This window comes from Dendrobates tinctorius, unplaced genomic scaffold (assembly GCF_039654945.1).
Source record: "Dendrobates tinctorius isolate UK_male_01 unplaced genomic scaffold, ASM3965494v1 ptg000028l, whole genome shotgun sequence".
NCBI classification, from domain to species: domain Eukaryota; kingdom Metazoa; phylum Chordata; class Amphibia; order Anura; family Dendrobatidae; genus Dendrobates; species Dendrobates tinctorius.
This window is the reverse complement of record NW_027361696.1, coordinates 52,210,969-52,230,820: the sequence shown is the minus strand read 5'-3', so window position 1 is coordinate 52,230,820 and position 19,852 is coordinate 52,210,969. Positions and strand designations below refer to the sequence as shown.

Below are 19,852 nucleotides of genomic sequence, written 5' to 3'. Positions count from 1 at the left end.
GGAACCATCAGAGGGTAGGAGTACAGGAGCAGGAACCATCAGAAAATAGGAGAACAGGAGGAGGAACCAACATATAAAAGGAATAAATGAACAGTAACCATTAGGGGATAGGAGGACGGGAGCAGTAACCAACATAAGAATAGAGAACAAGATCCTAAACCAATATAGTATAGGTGGAAAGGAGCAGAAACAATAAAGGAAAATGGAGAGAAGAGCAGGAATACAGGACAAGAGCGGGTTGGTGCACTGTTTGGCGGCATTGTTTACATGCACTGTTTGGAGGCATTGTTTGCGTGTACTGTTTGGCGGCATCATTTAGTTAATTAGTTTGTCTGCACTGAAGTTGTGTTTTTGCTTACGAGGATTCTGTCTATCAGACGCCTGTGTGTGCGTCCATATGTATTTGTGAGCGTGTGTACTTTCATACCCATGGTTGTCAATCTTCTTGACAAAATTCAGCATTTGTCCAGCTATATCAGTCAGACTTTCGTTTGTCAGTCATATTTTCTTACATAACACACACGTCTGGGTGTGAAGTCATCTAACAATATAACGGGATCTATTTATTACAAGTTTTATTTGCAGTGCCTCTTTGACCTCCCCGTCTTGTTTGGGGCTGTTCATATATTTCGGTAAGACACAAGTTTTTCAGCTATTTTCTTTGAAGCAATGGAGCTGATCTCCTGCTCACATCCTGCCTCCCACTGATCAGCTGCTTAACTACATAGAAATAACACACACAGCCAGCAGCAGTCAGGTACAGGGTCTTGGGGTGACTTCTGCAGGTCGTTGAGGGTGAAACATAACATTGGAGAAGATGCCTCTAAATGCACGGCACCTGACATGGACAACACCTAAAGTCATGTTCATTATACTCATCACAGGTATGTTGCAAATATAACTGGTATTAACTAATATAGGAAAAGAGGACATGAGCACGAATCATCATAGGATAGGAGAACAAGAGCAGAAACCATAGGAGGATAGGAAAACAGGAGCAGGAACCATCAGAGGATAGGAGAACAGGAGCAGGAACCATCAGAGGATAGGAGAAGAGGAGCAGGAACCATAGGAGGATAGGAGAACAGGAGAAGGAACCATCAGAGGATAGGAGAACAGAAGCAGGAACCATCAGAGGATAGGAAAACAGGAGCAGGAACCATCAGAGGATAGGACAACAAGAGCAGGAACCTTCACAGGATAGGAAAACAGGAGCAGGAACCTTCAGAGGATAGGAGAACAGGAGCAGGAACCATTAGAGGATAGGAGAAGAGGAGCAGGAACCATAGGAGGATAGGAGAACAGGAGAAGGAACCATCAGAGGATAGGAGAACAGGAGCAGGAACCATCAGAGGATAGGTGTACAGGAGCAAGGACTAGTATAGGATAGGAGGACATGAGTAAGTATTAACATGAATAGGAGGACAGGCGCAAAGTAAAACATTTATTTTATGTCCAAGAACTCTGCTATAGTTAATTTCTTAATATAGCTTTATAGCTGGAACTCTAATTTTCTGATGCAGAACTCCAAATCCACTGCTTGACTTCGCACAGGAATAGCTTTATATCATTATTTTCAAGGTATGAACCTATGGCAAATTGCTAGGACATGCCATCTCTCCAATCCTTAGAATGAATGGGCTGCAAATATGATTTAGTCCTGCATCGCTTCGCTACATACTGTATATAATTCAATCTTTTGCCTCTATAGACACCACTAGAGGGAGCCAACTGAATATACAGTTTTCATTCTGTTGCGTGTAAGCTGTGTAGGTTTCTATGCAGTGAGCTCTCCCTAGTGGTGTCAGGAAGCAGATACAATTTTATTCTTTTCTGTTAAAGCTGTGGGAAGGGAAAAGGGGGATCTGGAGCTCTGTATCAGGAAACGAAATTCTAGTAATAATGAAGTATGCAATCGATTTGTAAAGAATTATGAATTTCCAATATTCTGAAACATCTTTTCCAAATTTTGGAGGGAAATGAGGCTTGAGAGTTTCACTTTACTCTAGCTCCTTCACTAAGATATATTAAGGGATTGCTATTTTAGCAGATTATATCTGCTGAAATTGCAGAATACAGGGAATATATGATAGTCTGCATTCTTCTCATAGATCCACAAGGAACAATTTTCAGATTAGTTGTATTTAGATGCCAGAATTGCTGTTTGTGCAATTCTCTTATACTGTATACTTAAAGGTGAAGACAATGGGGCAGACGTGACCTTGATATCAGAGTGTTAGAAAACTTTAGATAAAATCTTTTTTTGTCGACAATCTAATGGAAAGAGGAACCGGAAGCACCTGCTACCAGTGTTGTTATCCTGTGAACCTCCCTAGAGAGCACCACGCAAGACAGAAGAAGAACCCAGCGAGCTCTCGTTTCATGTACAACCTTTTTTTAATTTTTTTTCACCTAAAATTTGTTTGCTATAAAAACCTATTGTAATCCATCTATTAATAAGAGCCCCTAAATAACTGATCTGACAATCTCCAGGAATAGTAATTGCACTCTATGGACATCCATAGAGTAAAGGTAGCCATAAATGACCAGACCACCCGATTTTGGTGGGACCGGCTGACCATCCAAATTGTATAGGGCTATGTTTGGGTGGTGTCAGGGGAAAGAAGGATCAGTCTTGTTGGATGTTATTTCAATAGATAATAACTAATGTGGCCGAAGCTGTGGCTTCACAAGTAGCGCCGCCTCCAGGTTTTGCAGTCCCTTGGGTGACAAAGTCCTCTTTGTTTGTCTTCTACAATCTATAACTTTTTAATTTTGTTCTGTCGATAGAGTTGTACTTGGGCGTATTTTTTATTGTTTGCATTATAAACTGCAGTTCAGGTTTTATCATCATCATTTTGTGTCACATGCGACTTTTTCATCTCTTGTTATTACATTCTTTTGGAGGCAAAGGGACCTAAAAAACAGCAATTCTGCCAGGTAGAGTCTTTGACTCTATGGGATAAATAAAATACTCTAAAAGTTTTATTAAGTCAGACAGTTACTCATGCGGTTATACCATCTTTTTAAATTTATATATATATATATATATATATATATATATATTTATTTATTGTAGGGATTCTACTTGCTCAGGTGCAGCGGGAGACAATCATGAGGCAGGTTCTTTTAAAGTTCATGAGGTTTATTTGCTTCATAAACCCATAAAGCAGCACGTCACAAAAGAAATAGCCTTTAGCTTAGGCAAAAGAGAACGCAAATGTCCGTTACTTCAGGCTCAGTCCTGGAACCTCAGCAGTCAGCACATACGGGAGGCTTATCCCTCCCCACATACAGCCCTGGGTTCCAGGAGTAGTCTAGCTTATAAAGTTCTAGCCGCACCCACGAACCCAGCAGCTGACTGGTCACGTGATTGTGACCACACCACAGGTCCTTGTAAAACATCAGAAATAGAATGAATGATGTTAATTAGGGCTTACAGTACAGAGAGCACCCATCTCTGAACCACTTACCTCCCATCAACTATACAACCCTTAGCCATGCCACAATATATATATATATATATATATATATAGTATATGTGTGTATTTTTTATTCAATTTTATTTTTTTTATATTTTTATAAGTTGGGCCTCTAGTAGTTTTCAGCAGCCATGACAATGCCTTTGACACTCAATGATGATATGGGACAGGGAAGGTTGGAGGGCATCATAAGGGCCACCTTCATCCGGTTTCCTCTTATATACCGCTGTCATGAAGTTTTTCTGTTTGAGCTAACTCCAATAGCAGCAGTTTGACTCCAGTGCCTGCTGTATAATACCGCTAGAACTCAAGCTGTATGGAGCAGGTTCACCTCCTGAGCCTGGAGCAGGTCCACCTCCTGAGCCTGGAGCAGGTTCACCTCCTGAGCCTAGAGCAGGTCCTCCTTCTGAGCCTGGAGCATGTTCACCTCCCAAGCCTGGAGAAGGTCCATCTTCTGAGCCCGGACCAGGTGCACCTTTCAAGCTAGGAGCAGGTCCACCTCCTGAGCCTGGAGCAGGTCCTCCTTCTGAGCCTAGAGCAGGTCCACCACCTGAGCCTGGAGCATGTTCACCTCCCAAGCCTGGAGAAGGTCCATCTTCTGAGCCTGGACCAGGTCCACCTTTCAAGCTAGGAGCAGGTCCACTTCCTGAGCCTGTTCCATACATGCAGTGGGCACATATACTGTATGGTGGAAGTTGGCAATTTAAATATGAGTAGAATGGGACTCCCAAGGTACTGTGGGATCCGGCACTTGCCTGGTTTTGCAAAGTACTGGTCCTGTTCATGCACACAACACATGTGGATGTCCAATTATAGAGTTTTTCTGATCCTGTCATAGTACATAGAGTGGCTTAAATACAGACATACAGTATATAGTTATACTGTATATGTATTCATAACAGTGTATTTTTTCTGCAGTGCCATGCTGGAGTTTGGAGATGCTTTGGGTGCCCACCTCAATATCCATTTTATTTGGGGAGGACACTAAGATTCCATGCAACTATGATAATAAGCAGAAAGAGAATGTGTCGGTCTCCTGGGTCCAGATCTACAAATCAGTGAAGAAGATGAACAACGTGTCATTCCAGGAAACTATAATCAAGAACTTATCATCTACCTCACCGATCCTGAACATCTACAATGCAAAGAAAAGTGATAGCGGGATCTATCTGTGCAAAGTCACTGCGGGATCTAAAACATATACGTCTTGTGGAACCTACCTAAGAGTGAGGGGTGAGTATTGAGCAGGGGGCAACAACAAGCATTAACTTAGTAAATTTACTACAAATTGCCGACAGTAGGGCACTTTCCAAATGCCAGTAAGAATGACTGGAAGGTGCCGTCTGTATGTCCTTTCATATTGGGGCAGCACAGTGGCTCAGTGGTTAGTACTATAGCCTTTCAGCTCTATTGCAGATATGGTTCCCTTCCCATACATAGTTTTACCTCCCTTGTTTTACATTTCAGAACCTCCTGTTTACCTGTTCTTCAATATTGCGGAAGCTACAAAAAACAGACTCATCACCGCTGAGGGGATTATCCTGCTCCTCTGTGCTATTATTCCTGGGACCTTCCTCCTGTATAAGGTGAGCATATCACTACGGCTTTTGGTTATTATCTCTCTATTGACATATATATTATATGTTGGAATCAAGGTCTTGATTTATCAGATAACGACCCATTATTTAATACTGGTTTTTAGTTCTTTGTTAAAAAAAAAAAACATTTTGCCAATTTTTTTCTAATTACTATCTTTATGAAAAAAACTACAAAATTTGTAATTTTGCAATCTTCACACTGGCCACTGTGGCTATTTTAAACTTCAAATTTCAGTGTTTTCAGAGTTCATTATCATCAGAGGCAGGATGACAATGAAAAATACCCAGCTGATAATACAGGATCCACCAATCACAATAGACAATGTCACAGTTCCCCCCCTCCCTTCACAATGACCATTGCACATGCTCCTTAAGGCCCCGTTACATATAATAATAATAATCTTTATTTATATAGCGCCAACATATTCCGCAGCGCTTTACAGTTTAACAGTTTCAAAACACAAGTCATAAGTAACAACGCTAACAATACAATAATTAAAGCAAAATAAGACGAAATAAGACGACCCTGCTCGTGAGAGCGTACAATCTACAATGAGGTGAGGGAGATACAGAGTACAGGTGTGTATTTACAATGGTGTATTTACAATGAAGGTCCAGCCATCTTGCAGGAGTGAAGGATGGATGGAGATAGTGAATGGGCTACGCACGCACACTTACACAGAGAATGACTTTGATTAGTGAATGTGATAGGCCGCTCTGAACAGGTGTGTTTTGAGGGAGCGCCTAAAACTATGCAAATTGTGGATAGTCCTGATTTCTTGGGGTAGAGCATTCCAGAGGATAGGAGCAGCACGGGAGAAGTCTTGGAGTCGGGAGTGGGAGGTACGGATTAGTGCAGAGGTTAGTCGAAAGTCGTTTGCAGAGCGCAGCGATCGGCTAGGCCGATAGACAGAAATGAGAGAAGAGATGTAAGGGGGTGCCGCACTGTGGAGAGCTTTGTGGGTGAGAACAAGTACTTTGAATTGGATCCTATAATGAATGGGCAGCCAATGTAAGGACTGGCGAAGAGCGGACGCGTCCGAGTACCGATTACCCAGATGGACGATCCTGGCTGCTGCATTGAGTATGGACTGGAGAGGGGATAGTCGAGTGACGGGGAGGCCAATTAATAGAGCGTTGCAGTAATCCAGGCGAGAGTGGATCAATGCAACAGTGAGGGTTTTTGTTGTTTCCATAGTGAGAAAAGGGCGGATTCTAGAGATGTTCTTTAGGTGTAAGCGGCAAGAGCGGGCAAGGGATTGTATATGGGATGTAAAGGAGAGATTGGTGTCAAATATAACACCCAGACAGCGCACCTGCTGCCGGGGCGTTATTGTGGTACCACCCACGGAGAAGGAAATGTCAGATTTAGGGAGGTTAGTATACGGCGGGAGCAGAAGAAGTTCAGTTTTGGAGAGGTTGAGTTTCAGATAGAGAGCGGACATGATATTGGAGACTGCGGACAGACAGTCACTGGCGTTCTGTAGTACAGCGGGGGTAAGGTCGGGGGAAGACGTGTATAGTTGTGTGTCATCAGCATAAAGATGGTACTGAAAGCCAAATCTGCTGATGGTCTGTCCAATTGGGGCCGTGTAGAGAGAGAAAAGAAGGGGGCCAAGGACTGAGCCCTGAGGTACCCCGACAGCAAGAGGAAGAGGAGATGACGTGGAGCCAGAGAACAAAACACTGAAGGAGCGGTCAGAGAAATAGGAAGAGAACCAGGAGAGTGCAGTGTCCTTAATGCCTAGTGACTGGAGCCTAGAGAGTAGGAGATGGTGGTCAACAGTATCGAAAGCTGCAGATAGGTCAAGAAGAATGAGCAGAGAGTGGTCACCGTTACGTTTTGCTGTCAGAAGGTCATTGGTCACTTTGATGAGTGCAGTTTCAGTCGAATGTAGGGGGCGGAAGCCGGACTGTGAAGGGTCTAGAAGGGAGTGAATGGAGAGGTAACGGGTAAGGCGGGAGTAAACTAGGCGTTCCAAAAGTTTAGAGATGAAGGGGAGATTGGAGACTGGTCTGTAGTTGTTTGTGCAGGATGGGTCGAGAGCAGGTTTCTTTAGTAGTGGAGTAACGATGGTGTGTTTGAAGGAGGATGGGAAAATGCCCGAGGAGAGGGAGAGATTAAAGATTGTAGTTAGGTGGGTTGTGACGACTGGAGAGAGAGACTGGAGGAGATGTGAGGGAATGGGGTCGGTAGTGCATGTAGTCGGACGAGAAGAAGAGAGGAGTCTGGAGACTTCTTCTTCTGTTATGGGATCAAATGTGGAGAGTGAGCCATGGGAGATGTAGGAAGGGATGGGAGTCACAGCACTTGGTGGTTGGGAGCAGATTTCTTGACGGATATTATCTATTTTTTCTGTAAAGTGGGAGGCCAGGTCATCAGCACAAATGTCTGTGATAGGGGCTTGTGCTTTTGGCCTGAGGAGGGAGTGAAAAGTGTCAAAAAGTTTCTTGGGGTTGTTGGCTAGTGAGATCAGGGTGGTGAAGTAGGTCTGTTTGGCAAGGTGAAGGGCAGCGTTATAGGTTCTTAACATAAATTTGAAGTGGATGAAGTCTTCTGGTGTGCGGGTTTTTCTCCATAGGCGTTCAGCACTCCTGGAGCATCGCTGGAGAAGTTACATGCTTCAATGTCCCAGCGATCCCACCAACGATCCGACGTGGATGGGATCGTTGGGACATAGTTAGCTGATTGCTGGTGAGCTGTCACATAGACAGACTCACCAGCGATCAAGACAGCGAGCACGCTGGTATCCAGGGTAAACAGCGGTAACTAAGCGCCCCGAGGCGCCTCAATACAAGCCAGTGACAGGTCGTCTTCTTGACATGTTCATTTCTAATTCTGGAGTGATCTTGTGTGGCCAATGGCCTTCCTCAGGAACAAAAGTCTTGGTGTAACCATTACATCTGCGTCATTTTAGCTTTTTACAAGTATGTCCTAATGGAGAACTAAAAAGCAGCCAATAATACGGATAATATACCGCAGCTAACCATCAATCAGGGAGTACATAGCATTCATATATAATTTTAGGACCATACTTGAAGCCCTCTGACTTTTCATGTTTCCACATCTGGTTGCAGAAAAAAAGTGCACCTAATTTTTTTTAATTGGAGCATGATTGTGTCGCCTTAGATTTCCCATGAGCCAAGGGTTTATTCAAATAATAATTTTTGTATAAAAAGGACTGAATAGCTGTTAAAACTTTATTTGTAGCTTTTCTAATCTAGAAAATGTGTAATTCATCAAGTTTTGCTTAAGTATATCCTCCTTGGTTCTGTCGAGAACAGATCTCTGATCAAAATTAGTCTTCTTCCCCTTCTGGAAGCTAAACAGTGTAGTCACTTCCTACTTCCTGTAGACTTGAGTCATTTCACTTATACTGTCCTGCTACTGTAGAAGCTTTGCTCCTTCTCTGACAAGCGGGTCAGAAATTTAGTTTTATTGGCTGCTCTTTAGTGGACTAAGAGGCACAGTGTAGAGACCTGGCAGGGAGAGTAACTGAGCATGTGTGATCACTACCACTTAGCACATTAGATGGATATTCATATTATTTTTTTTATTATGGCTATAAATAGCAACTAAGATATTTACAGTTAAAATACAGATTTTAAAACAGACATTTTACCAAATTCATAAAATTTTTTATATTCAATACTTTTTTATGTTTAACCCATTAAGGAAAACCGTAATTTCCTAATCTGAAAAAAGAGGATGAATGAACTCATGGAGATCAACATCCAACACTGCGGAGACACCATCACATGTTTCACAACGCAGTGATTCTAGAGCAATGCCCCCATCCTTTATGGGAAATATGCAAAAACATGCAAAACACAAGCTGCGGAGACACTATCACATGTTTCTCAACGCAAGTAATGACTAGCCAGGTCTTTCCCCGGGAAGGAACAACCACGGGAAGGGTAGTCTCCAATGAAGGAAGTCACCTATGCCAAAACATGGTATCCATCCACAGACAGCTGTTTCGGGGTATTGCCCCTCATCAGTGTGGCGTAGGAAACTGGCCAGTAGGAGCAATGCCTAGTAGAAGACTGTGAAAAATAATGATGAATGAACTCATGGAGATCAACATCCAACACTGCGGAGACACCATCACATGTTTCACAACGCAGTGATTCTAGAGCAATGCCCCCATCCTTTATGGGAAATATGCAAAAACATGCAAAACACAAGCTGCGGAGACACTATCACATGTTTCTCAACGCAAGTAATGACTAGCCAGGTCTTTCCCCGGGAAGGAACAACCACGGGAAGGGTAGTCTCCAATGAAGGAAGTCACCTATGCCAAAACATGGTATCCATCCACAGACAGCTGTTTCGGGGTATTGCCCCTCATCAGTGTGGCGTAGGAAACTGGCCAGTAGGAGCAATGCCTAGTAGAAGACTGTGAAAAATAATGATGAATGAACTCATGGAGATCAACATCCAACACTGCGGAGACACCATCACATGTTTCTCAACGCAGTGATTCTAGAGCAATGCCCCCATCCCTTATGGGAAATATGTAAAATATGCAAAACAGAAGCCGCGGAAACACCATCACATGTTTCTCAACGCAAGCAATGACTAGCCAGGTCTTTCCCCGGGAAGGAACAACCACGGGAAGGGCAGTCTCCAACGAAGGAAACCACCTATGCCAAAACATGGTATCTATCCACAGACAGCTGTCTCGGGGTATTGCCCCTCATCAGTGTGGAGTAGGAAACTGGCCAGTAGGAGCAATGCCTAGTAGAAGACTGTGAAAAATGAGGATGAATGAACTCATGGAGATCAACATCCAACACTGCAGAGACACCATCACGTTTCTCAACGCAGTAATGGCATAGGTGGTTTCCTTCGTTGGAGACTGCCCTTCCCGTGGTTGTTCCTTCCCGGGGAAAGACCTGGCTAGTCATTGCTTGCATTGAGAAACATGTGATGGTGTCTCCTTGGCTTGTGATTTGCATGTTTTTACATATTTCCCTTAAGGGATGGGGGCATTGCTCTAGAATCACTGCGTTGAGAAACATGTGATGGTGTCTCCGCAGTGTTGGATGTTGATCTCCATGAGTTCATTCATCATTATTTTTCACAGTCTTCTACTAGGCATTGCTCCTACTGGCCAGTTTCCTACGCCACACTGATGAGGGGCAATACCCCGAAACAGCTGTCTGTGGATGGATACCATGTTTTGGCATAGGTGGTTTCCTTCATTGGAGACTGCCCTTCCCGTGGTTGTTCCTTCCCGGGGAAAGACCTGGCTAGTCATTGCTTGCATTGAGAAACATGTGATGGTGTCTCCTTGGCTTGTGATTTGCATGTTTTTACATATTTCCCTTAAGGGATGGGGGCATTGCTCTAGAATCACTGCGTTGAGAAACATGTGATGGTGTCTCTGCAGTGTTGGATGTTGATCTCCATGAGTTCATTCATCATTATTTTTCACAGTCTTCTACTAGGCATTGCTCCTACTGGCCAGTTTCCTACTCCACACTGATGAGGGGCAATACCCCGAAACAGCTGTCTGTGGATAGATACCATGTTTTGGCATAGGTGGTTTCCTTCTTTGGAGACTGCCCTTCCCGTGGTTGTTCCTTCCCGGGGAAAGACCTGGCTAGTCATTGCTTGCATTGAGAAACATGTGATGGTGTCTCCGCGGCTTGTGTTTTGCATGTTTTTACATATTTCCCATAAGGGATGGGGGCATTGCTCTAGAATCACTGCGTTGAGAAACCAGTGATGGTGTCTCCACAGTGTTGGATGTTGATCTCCATGAGTTCATTCATCCTCATTTTTCACAGTCTTCTACTAGTCATTGCTCCTACTGGCCAGTTTCCTACTCCACACTGATGAGGGGCAATACCCCGAAACAGCTGTCTGTGGATGGATGCCATGTTTTGGCATAGGTGGTTTACTTCATTGGAGACTGCCCTTTCCGTGGTTGTTCCTTCCCGGGGAAAGACCTGGCTAGTCATTGCTTGCGTTGAGAAACATGTAATGGTGTCTCCGCGGCTTGTGTTTTGCATGTTTTTACATATTTCCCATAAGGGATGGGGGCATTGCTCTAGAATCACTGCGTTGAGAAACCTGTGATGGTGTCTCCACAGTGTTGAATGTTGATTTCCATGAGTTCATTCATCCTCATTTTTCACAGTCTTCTACTAGGCATTGCTCCTACTGGCCAGTTTCCTACTCCACACTGATGAGGGGCAATACCCCGAAACAGCTGTCTGTGGATGGATGCCATGTTTTGGCATAGGTGGTTTACTTCATTGGAGACTGCCCTTTCCGTGGTTGTTCCTTCCTGGGGAAAGACCTGGCTAGTCATTGCTTGCGTTGAGAAACATGTGATGGTGTCTCCGCGGCTTGTGTTTTGCATGTTTTTACATATTTCCCATAAGGGATGGGGGCATTGCTCTAGAATCACTGCGTTGAGAAACATGTGATGGTGTCTCCGCAGTGTTGGATGTTGATCTCCATGAGTTCATTCATCCTCATTTTTCACAGTCTTCTATTAGGCATTGCTCTAGAATCACTGCATTGAGAAACATGTGATGGTGTCTCCGCAGTGTTGGATGTTGATCTCCATGAGTTCATTCATCCTCATTTTTCACAGTCTTCTACTAGGCATTGCTCCTACTGGCCAGTTTCCTACTTCACACTGATGAGGGGCAATACCCCGAAACAGCTGTCTGCGGATGGATACCATGTTTTTGCATAGGTGGTTTCCTTCATTGGAGACTGCCCTTCCCGTGGTTGTTCCTTCCCGGGGAAAGACCTGGCTAGTCATTGCTTGCGTTGAGAAACATGTGATGGTGTCTCCGCGGCTTGTATTTTGCATTTCCTAATCTGAAATTCCCCAAATATTGTTGCCTACATAAAATAAAACAAATATCAGAAAAAAATATTCACAAATAGATTGATGTAAGTAGGGGTATATTTTGCCCCCATTGCTGTCCCTATCCTCTCTTATATACTGCTTCCTACGTTTATAAACTTAACATTGTGCGGCCTTAAATAGAGTCATTTACCATGTGCCATTTATAATACTTGTGTCTTCTAATGTGGCAGTGGGTCTATTTGACCTTAAGCTCCAATGCGTGGTTGTGACTGCTACCTCTGCACTTCTATGTCTCTCCCCCCACCCAACATAAAATCTTAACCTTTGAGCTGACTTGAGTTTTACGTTATTATTTTTGTGGTTTGCACCATACTCCAAATTCAAATCTCCATGAATGATAATTGAAGAAAAACTATCCACAAAAAGATTGATGTAAGTGGGGGTATATTTTACCCCCATCGCTGTCCCTGTCCTCTGTTATATACTGCTTCCTAATTTATAAGCTTAACATTTTGCTGCTTTAAATAGGGTAATTTACCATGTGCCATTTATAATAGTGGTGTCTTCTAATGTGGCAGAGAGTCTATTGACCTTAGGCTCCAAAGTCTGGTTGTGACTGCTACCTTTGCACCTTTTATATCTTTCCCTCCACCCGACTTGAAATCTTAACCTTTGAGCTGTTTTGAGTTTGATGTTCTGTTTTCTTTGTGGTTTGCACCATACTTCACATTCAAATCACCATGAGTGATACGTGTAGTAAATTATCTAGACTTTGCATCCCATTCAGCTTTTAGGAATGAAAAGTATCAAAAAATATTAGTGTTTTTTACAGTATATGGTGGTTATTGAAAAGGGTTGTTTCATGAAGATCACACGTGTCTGCAGCGTCGGACTGGAACACCTTGGGCCCACCAGAGAAAATCATTCTTGGGGCCCACTATGTAGCTGCATAGAGTTAAATACCAGACCACCAATTGTGCGGCAAAACACACTAATATCCGGGTATAATATAAGGTTGTACATGTCTTAATTATGTAGCAGGAGTTGGGGTAGCCCCCTCATAGAATATAATGTAGACCCCTCATAGAATATAATGCAGCCATCTCATAGAATATAATACTGCCCCCCTCATAGGGTATAATGATAGGGTATAATGCACCCCCTCATAGGGTATAATGCACCCCCTCATAGGGTATAATACTGCCCCCCTCATAGGGTATAATACTGCCCCCCTCATAGGGTATAATACTGCCCCCCTCATAGGGTATAATACTGCCCCCCTCATAGGGTATAATGCACCCCCTCATAGGGTATAATACTGCCCCCCTCATAGGGTATAATGCTGCCTCCTCATAGGGTATAATACTGCCTCCTCATAGGGAATAATGCTGCCTCCTCATAGGGTATAATACTGCCCCCCTCATAGGGAATAATGCTGCCTCCTCATAGGGTATAATGCTGCCCCCTCATAGGGTATAATACTGCCCCCCTCATAGGGTATAATGCTGCCTCCTCATAGGGTATAATACTGCCCCCTTATAGGGTATAATGCACCCCCTCATAGGGTATAATACTGCCCCCTCATAGGGTATAATACTGCCCCCCTCATAGGGTATAATACTGCCCCCCTCATAGGGTATAATGCTGCCCCCTCATAGGTTATAATACTGCCCCCCTCATAGGGTATAATGCTGCCTCCTCATAGGGTATAATGCTGCCCCCTCATAGGGTATAATGCTGCCCTCCTCATAGGGTATAATGCTGCCTCCTCATAGGGTATAATGCTGCCCCCCTCATAGGGTATAATGCTGCCTCCTCATAGGGTATAATACTGCCCCCCTCATAGGGTATAATGCTGCCTCCTCATAGGGTATAATGCTGCCCCCTCATAGGGTATAATGCTGCCCTCCTCATAGGGTATAATGCTGCCTCCTCATAGGGTATAATGCTGCCCCCATCATAGGGTATAATACTGCCCCCTCATAGGGTATAATGCTGCCCCCCTCATAGGGTATAATGCTGCCCCCTCATAGGGTATAACGCTGCCCCGTCATAGGGTATAATGCTGCCTCCTCATAGGGTATAATGCTGCCCCCTCATAGGGTATAATGCTGCCCTCCTCATAGGGTATAATGCTGCCTCCTCATAGGGTATAATGCTGCCTCCTCATAGGGTATAATGCTGCCTCCTCATAGGGTATAATGCTGCCCCCCTTATAGGGTATAATGCTGCCCCCTCATAGGGTATAATACTGCCCCCCTCATACGGTATAATGCTGCCCCCTCATAGGGTATAATGCTATATAGATATATAGAGTTAGATAGATATAGATAGAAAGATAGATGTAGAAATAGATAGATATAGAGATAGATAGTAGATAATGGATAGATATAGATAGAAAGATTCATAGAGATAGATAGAGATAGATATAAAGATAGATATAGAAAGAAATATAGATAGATAGATAGGTAGATAGATATAGAGATAGATAGAAAATAGATAATAGATAGATAGATAGCTATAGATAGAAATATATAGATAGAGATAGATAATAGAGATAGATAATAGACAGAGATATACAGATATAATAATAATAATAATAATAATATAGACATATATAGATAGATATAGAGATAAATATATATAGATAGATGGCTATAAATAAAAATAGATATAGAGATATATAGAGATAATAGATATAGAGATAGATAGATATAAAGACAGATAGATATAGAAAGATAGATATAGAGATATATAGAGATAATAGCTAGATATAGAGATATGTATAGAGATAGATAGATATAGTTAGAAAGATAGATAGATATAGAGAGATATAGAGATAGATAGAGATAGCTAGATAGATAAATGGATAGATAGATAGAGATAATAGAGATAATAGATAGATATAGAGATAGATATAGAGATAGATGGATAGATCAATAGATAGATAGATAAAGAGAGAGATAGAGATAGATAGATAATGAGATATAGAGATAGATATAGAGATATGGTGTTAGATAGAAAGATAGATATAGAGATAGATAGTTATAGAGATAGATATGGATATAGAGATAGATATGGATATAGAGATAACAGATAGATATAGAGATAGATAGATAGATATAGAGATAGATAGATATAGAGATAATATATAGATAGATAGATATAGAGATAATATATAGATAGCTATAGAGAGATATAGAGATAGATATAGAGAGAAACAGATATAGAGATAGATATAGAGATAGATAGGTAGATAGATATAGAGATAATAGATAGATATATAGATAGATATAGATATAAAGATAGATAGAGATAGAGAGCGGTAGATATAGAGAGAGATAGATATAGAGAGAGATAGATACAGAGATCGATAAATAGATAGAGAGATAGATATAGATATAGATAATAGATAGAGATAGATAGATAAAGATAGATAATAAATATAGAGATAACAGATAGATATAGAGATAGAGTAAGACAGAAAGATATAGAGATAGGTAGATATAGATAATAGAGATAGCTAGATAGATAGACATAATAGATAGATATAGAGATAGATAGAAAGACAGATATAGAGATAGATGTAGAGATAGAAAGATAGATATAGATATAGAGCGATAGATAGAGATAGATATAGATAATAGATAGAGATAAATAGATAGAGAAAGATAGATATAGAGATAGAAAGATAGATAGATATACAGAGAGATGGATATAGAGATAGAGATAAATAGATAGATATAGAGAGAGATATAGAGAGAAATAGATATAGAGATAATAGATATATATAGAGATAGATACAGAGAAAAGATATAGAGATAAATAGATAGAGAAAGATAGATAGATATATAGATATAGAGATAGAGCGATAGATAGATATACAGAGAGATAGATATAGAGATAGATAGAGATATATAGATAGATATAGAGAGAAATAGATATAGATATATAGATATATAAAGATAGATATAGAGATAGATATAGAGAGAGCGATAGATAGCGAGAGAAATAGATATAGAGATAGATAGATAGAGAAAGATAGATAGATAGATAGATATAGAGATAGAGCGATAGATAGATATACAGAGAGATAGATATAGAGATAGATAGAGATATATAGATAGATATAGAGAGAAATAGATATAGATATGGAGATAGATAGAGATAGATATATAAAGATAGATATAGAGATAGATATAGAGAGAGCGATAGATAGCGAGAGAAATAGATATAGAGATAGATAGATACAGAGAAAAGATATAGAGATAGATAATGGATAGATAAATAGATAGGTATAGAGATAGATATAGATATTAGATAGAGATATATATAGATAAAGTTAGATAGATATAGATGGTAGCTAGATAGATAATAAATATAGAGATAATAGATATAGAGATAGATAGAGTAAGATAGATATAGAGATAGAAAGATAGATATAAAGATAGAGCGATAGATAGAGATAGATATAGAAATAGATAGATATAGATAATAGATAGAGATAGAAAGATAGATAGATATAAGAGAGATAGAGAGAGAGATATATAGAGATAGATAGAGAGAGCGAGAGATATAAAAAAAAACAAACCACAATACTCACCTCTCCTCCTCGCTCCCACGCTGATCCCGGCTTCAGTGTCAGGAGCTGCCCCCTCTGCCAGACACACAGCGGGTGCGCGATGTAGTGACGTCATCGCGCACTGGCTGTGAGCCAGGAGCAGAGAGGACTGAGGGCGGCGCCGGCCCTGATGCAGAGCGGCTTACTGGCTGGGGGCGGGGCCTCTGGGGGGTGGAGACCTGAAATGAGATTCACTGCTTCGCAGTGAATATTCATTTCTCTTTAGCAGCGGGGACAGGGGCTTCTGCCTCCTGACACCCGCTGCTGCTCCGCTGGCAGGGGCCCCCATAGCAGCTGCATGGTGTGCGACACACCACTGGCTGGGGGCCCCTGGAGCAGCGGGGGCCCTAGGCAACTGCTGGCCCTGTATGCCTGCAGGTGCCAGGGCCCACCAGATGCCAGGGCCCACCGGGGAATCCACCGGTTCCCCGGTGGGCCAGTCCGACGCTGCGTGTCTGGGTCCACCTATTGCATATAGATGTCATAGAGGAGGCACTTATGCGACAAAGTGCAACTCTGTAACCACCACTTGCACCCTGCAGCCATTCATGTCATGCATACAGCGTCGGACTGGAACACCTTGGGCCCACCAGAGAAAATCATTCTTGGGGCCCACTATGTAGCTGCATAGAGTTAAATACCAGACCACCAATTGTGCGGCAAAACACGCTAATATCCGGGTATAATATAAGGTTGTACATGTCTTAATTATGTAGCAGGAGTTGGGGTAGCCCCCTCATAGAATATAATGTAGACCCCTCATAGAATATAATGCAGCCATCTCATAGAATATAATACTGCCCCCCTCATAGGGTATAATGATAGGGTATAATGCACCCCCTCATAGGGTATAATGCACCCCCTCATAGGGTATAATACTGCCCCCCTCATAGGGTATAATACTGCCCCCCTCATAGGGTATAATGCACCCCCTCATAGGGTATAATGCACCCCCTCATAGGGTATAATGCACCCCCTCATAGGGTATAATGCACCCCCTCATAGGGTATAATGCTGCCTCCTCATAGGGTATAATACTGCCTCCTCATAGGGAATAATGCTGCCTCCTCATAGGGTATAATACTGCCCCCCTCATAGGGAATAATGCTGCCTCCTCATAGGGTATAATGCTGCCCCCTCATAGGGTATAATACTGCCCCCCTCATAGGGTATAATACTGCCCCCCTCATAGGGTATAATGCACCCCCTCATAGGGTATAATACTGCCCCCTCATAGGGTATAATACTGCCCCCCTCATAGGGTATAATGCACCCCCTCATAGGGTATAATGCTGCCCCCCTCATAGGGTATAATGCTGCCTCCTCATAGGGTATAATGCTGCCCCCTCATAGGGTATAATGCTGCCTCCTCATAGGGTATAATGCTGCCCCCCTCATAGGGTATAATGCTGCCTCCTCATAGGGTATAATACTGCCCCCCTCATAGGGTATAATGCTGCCTCCTCATAGGGTATAATGCTGCCCCCTCATAGGGTATAATGCTGCCCTCCTCATAGGGTATAATGCTGCCTCCTCATAGGGTATAATGCTGCCCCCATCATAGGGTATAATACTGCCCCCTCATAGGGTATAATGCTGCCCCCCTCATAGGGTATAATGCTGCCCCCTCATAGGGTATAACGCTGCCCCGTCATAGGGTATAATGCTGCCTCCTCATAGGGTATAATGCTGCCCCCTCATAGGGTATAATGCTGCCCTCCTCATAGGGTATAATGCTGCCTCCTCATAGGGTATAATGCTGCCTCCTCATAGGGTATAATGCTGCCTCCTCATAGGGTATAATGCTGCCCCCCTTATAGGGTATAATGCTGCCCCCTCATAGGGTATAATACTGCCCCCCTCATACGGTATAATGCTGCCCCCTCATAGGGTATAATGCTATATAGATATATAGAGTTAGATAGATATAGATAGAAAGATAGATGTAGAAATAGATAGATATAGAGATAGATAGTAGATAATGGATAGATATAGATAGAAAGATTCATAGAGATAGATAGAGATAGATATAAAGATAGATATAGAAAGAAATATAGATAGATAGATATAGAGATAGATAGAAAATAGATAATAGATAGATAGCTATAGATAGAAATATATAGATAGAGATAGATAATAGAGATAGATAATAGACAGAGATATACAGATATAATAATAATAATAATAATAATAATAATAATATAGACATATATAGATAGATATAGAGATAAATATATATAGACAGATGGCTATAAATAAAAATAGATATAGAGATATATAGAGATAATAGATATAGAGATAGATAGATAGATATAAAGACAGATCAGATAGATATAGAAAGATAGATATAGAGATATATATAGAGATAATAGCTAGATATAGAGATATGTATAGAGATAGATAGATATAGTTAGATAGATATAGAGAGATATAGAGATAGATAGAGATAGCTAGATAGATAAATGGATAGATAGATAGATAGAGATAATAGAGATAATAGATAGATATAGAGATAGATATAGAGATAGATGGATAGATCAATAGATAGATAGATAAAGAGAGAGAGATAGAGATAGATAGATAATGAGATATAGAGATAGATATAGAGATATGGTGTTAGATAGAAAGATAGATATAGAGATAGATAGTTATAGAGATAGATATGGATATAGAGATAGATATGGATATAGAGATAACAGATAGATATAGAGATAGATAGATAGATATAGAGATAGATAGATATAGAGATAATATATAGATAGATAGATATAGAGATAATATATAGATAGCTATAGAGAGATATAGAGATAGATATAGAGAGAAACAGATATAGAGATAGATATAGAGATAGATAGGTAGATAGATATAGAGATAATAGATAGATATATAGATAGATATAGATATAAAGATAGATAGAGATAGAGAGCGGTAGATATAGAGAGAGATAGATATAGAGAGAGATAGATACAGAGATCGATAAATAGATAGAGAGATAGATATAGATATAGATAATAGATAGAGATAGATAGATAAAGATAGATAATAAATATAGAGATAACAGATAGATATAGAGATAGAGTAAGACAGAAAGATATAGAGATAGGTAGATATAGATAATAGAGATAGCTAGATAGATAGACATAATAGATAGATATAGAGATAGATAGAAAGACAGATATAGAGATAGATGTAGAGATAGAAAGATAGATATAGATATAGAGCGATAGATAGAGATAGATATAGATAATAGATATAGATAGATAGATAGAGAAAGATAGATATAGAGATAGAAAGATAGATAGATATACAGAGAGA

General features: G+C 41.3%; 1 protein-coding gene across 7 annotated transcripts in view; it reads left to right on the top strand.

The window, feature by feature from the left end:
* CD79A (CD79a molecule) overlaps positions 1–19,852 on the top strand; it is a 69,566-nt gene that overhangs the window by 41,952 nt on the left and 7,762 nt on the right. For 5 of the 7 annotated variants that reach the window (XM_073570711.1, XM_073570707.1, XM_073570710.1 and 2 more), the window contains exons 2-3: positions 4,401–4,715; positions 4,950–5,068. In XM_073570711.1, the coding sequence (XP_073426812.1) occupies positions 4,421–4,715; positions 4,950–5,068 (414 nt within the window). In that variant the 5' untranslated portion in view covers positions 4,401–4,420. Of the gene's footprint in view, positions 1–680; positions 885–4,400; positions 4,716–4,949; positions 5,069–19,852 lie in introns of those variants that run through there. The other 2 variants (XM_073570705.1, XM_073570706.1) reach the window with 1 other exon arrangement.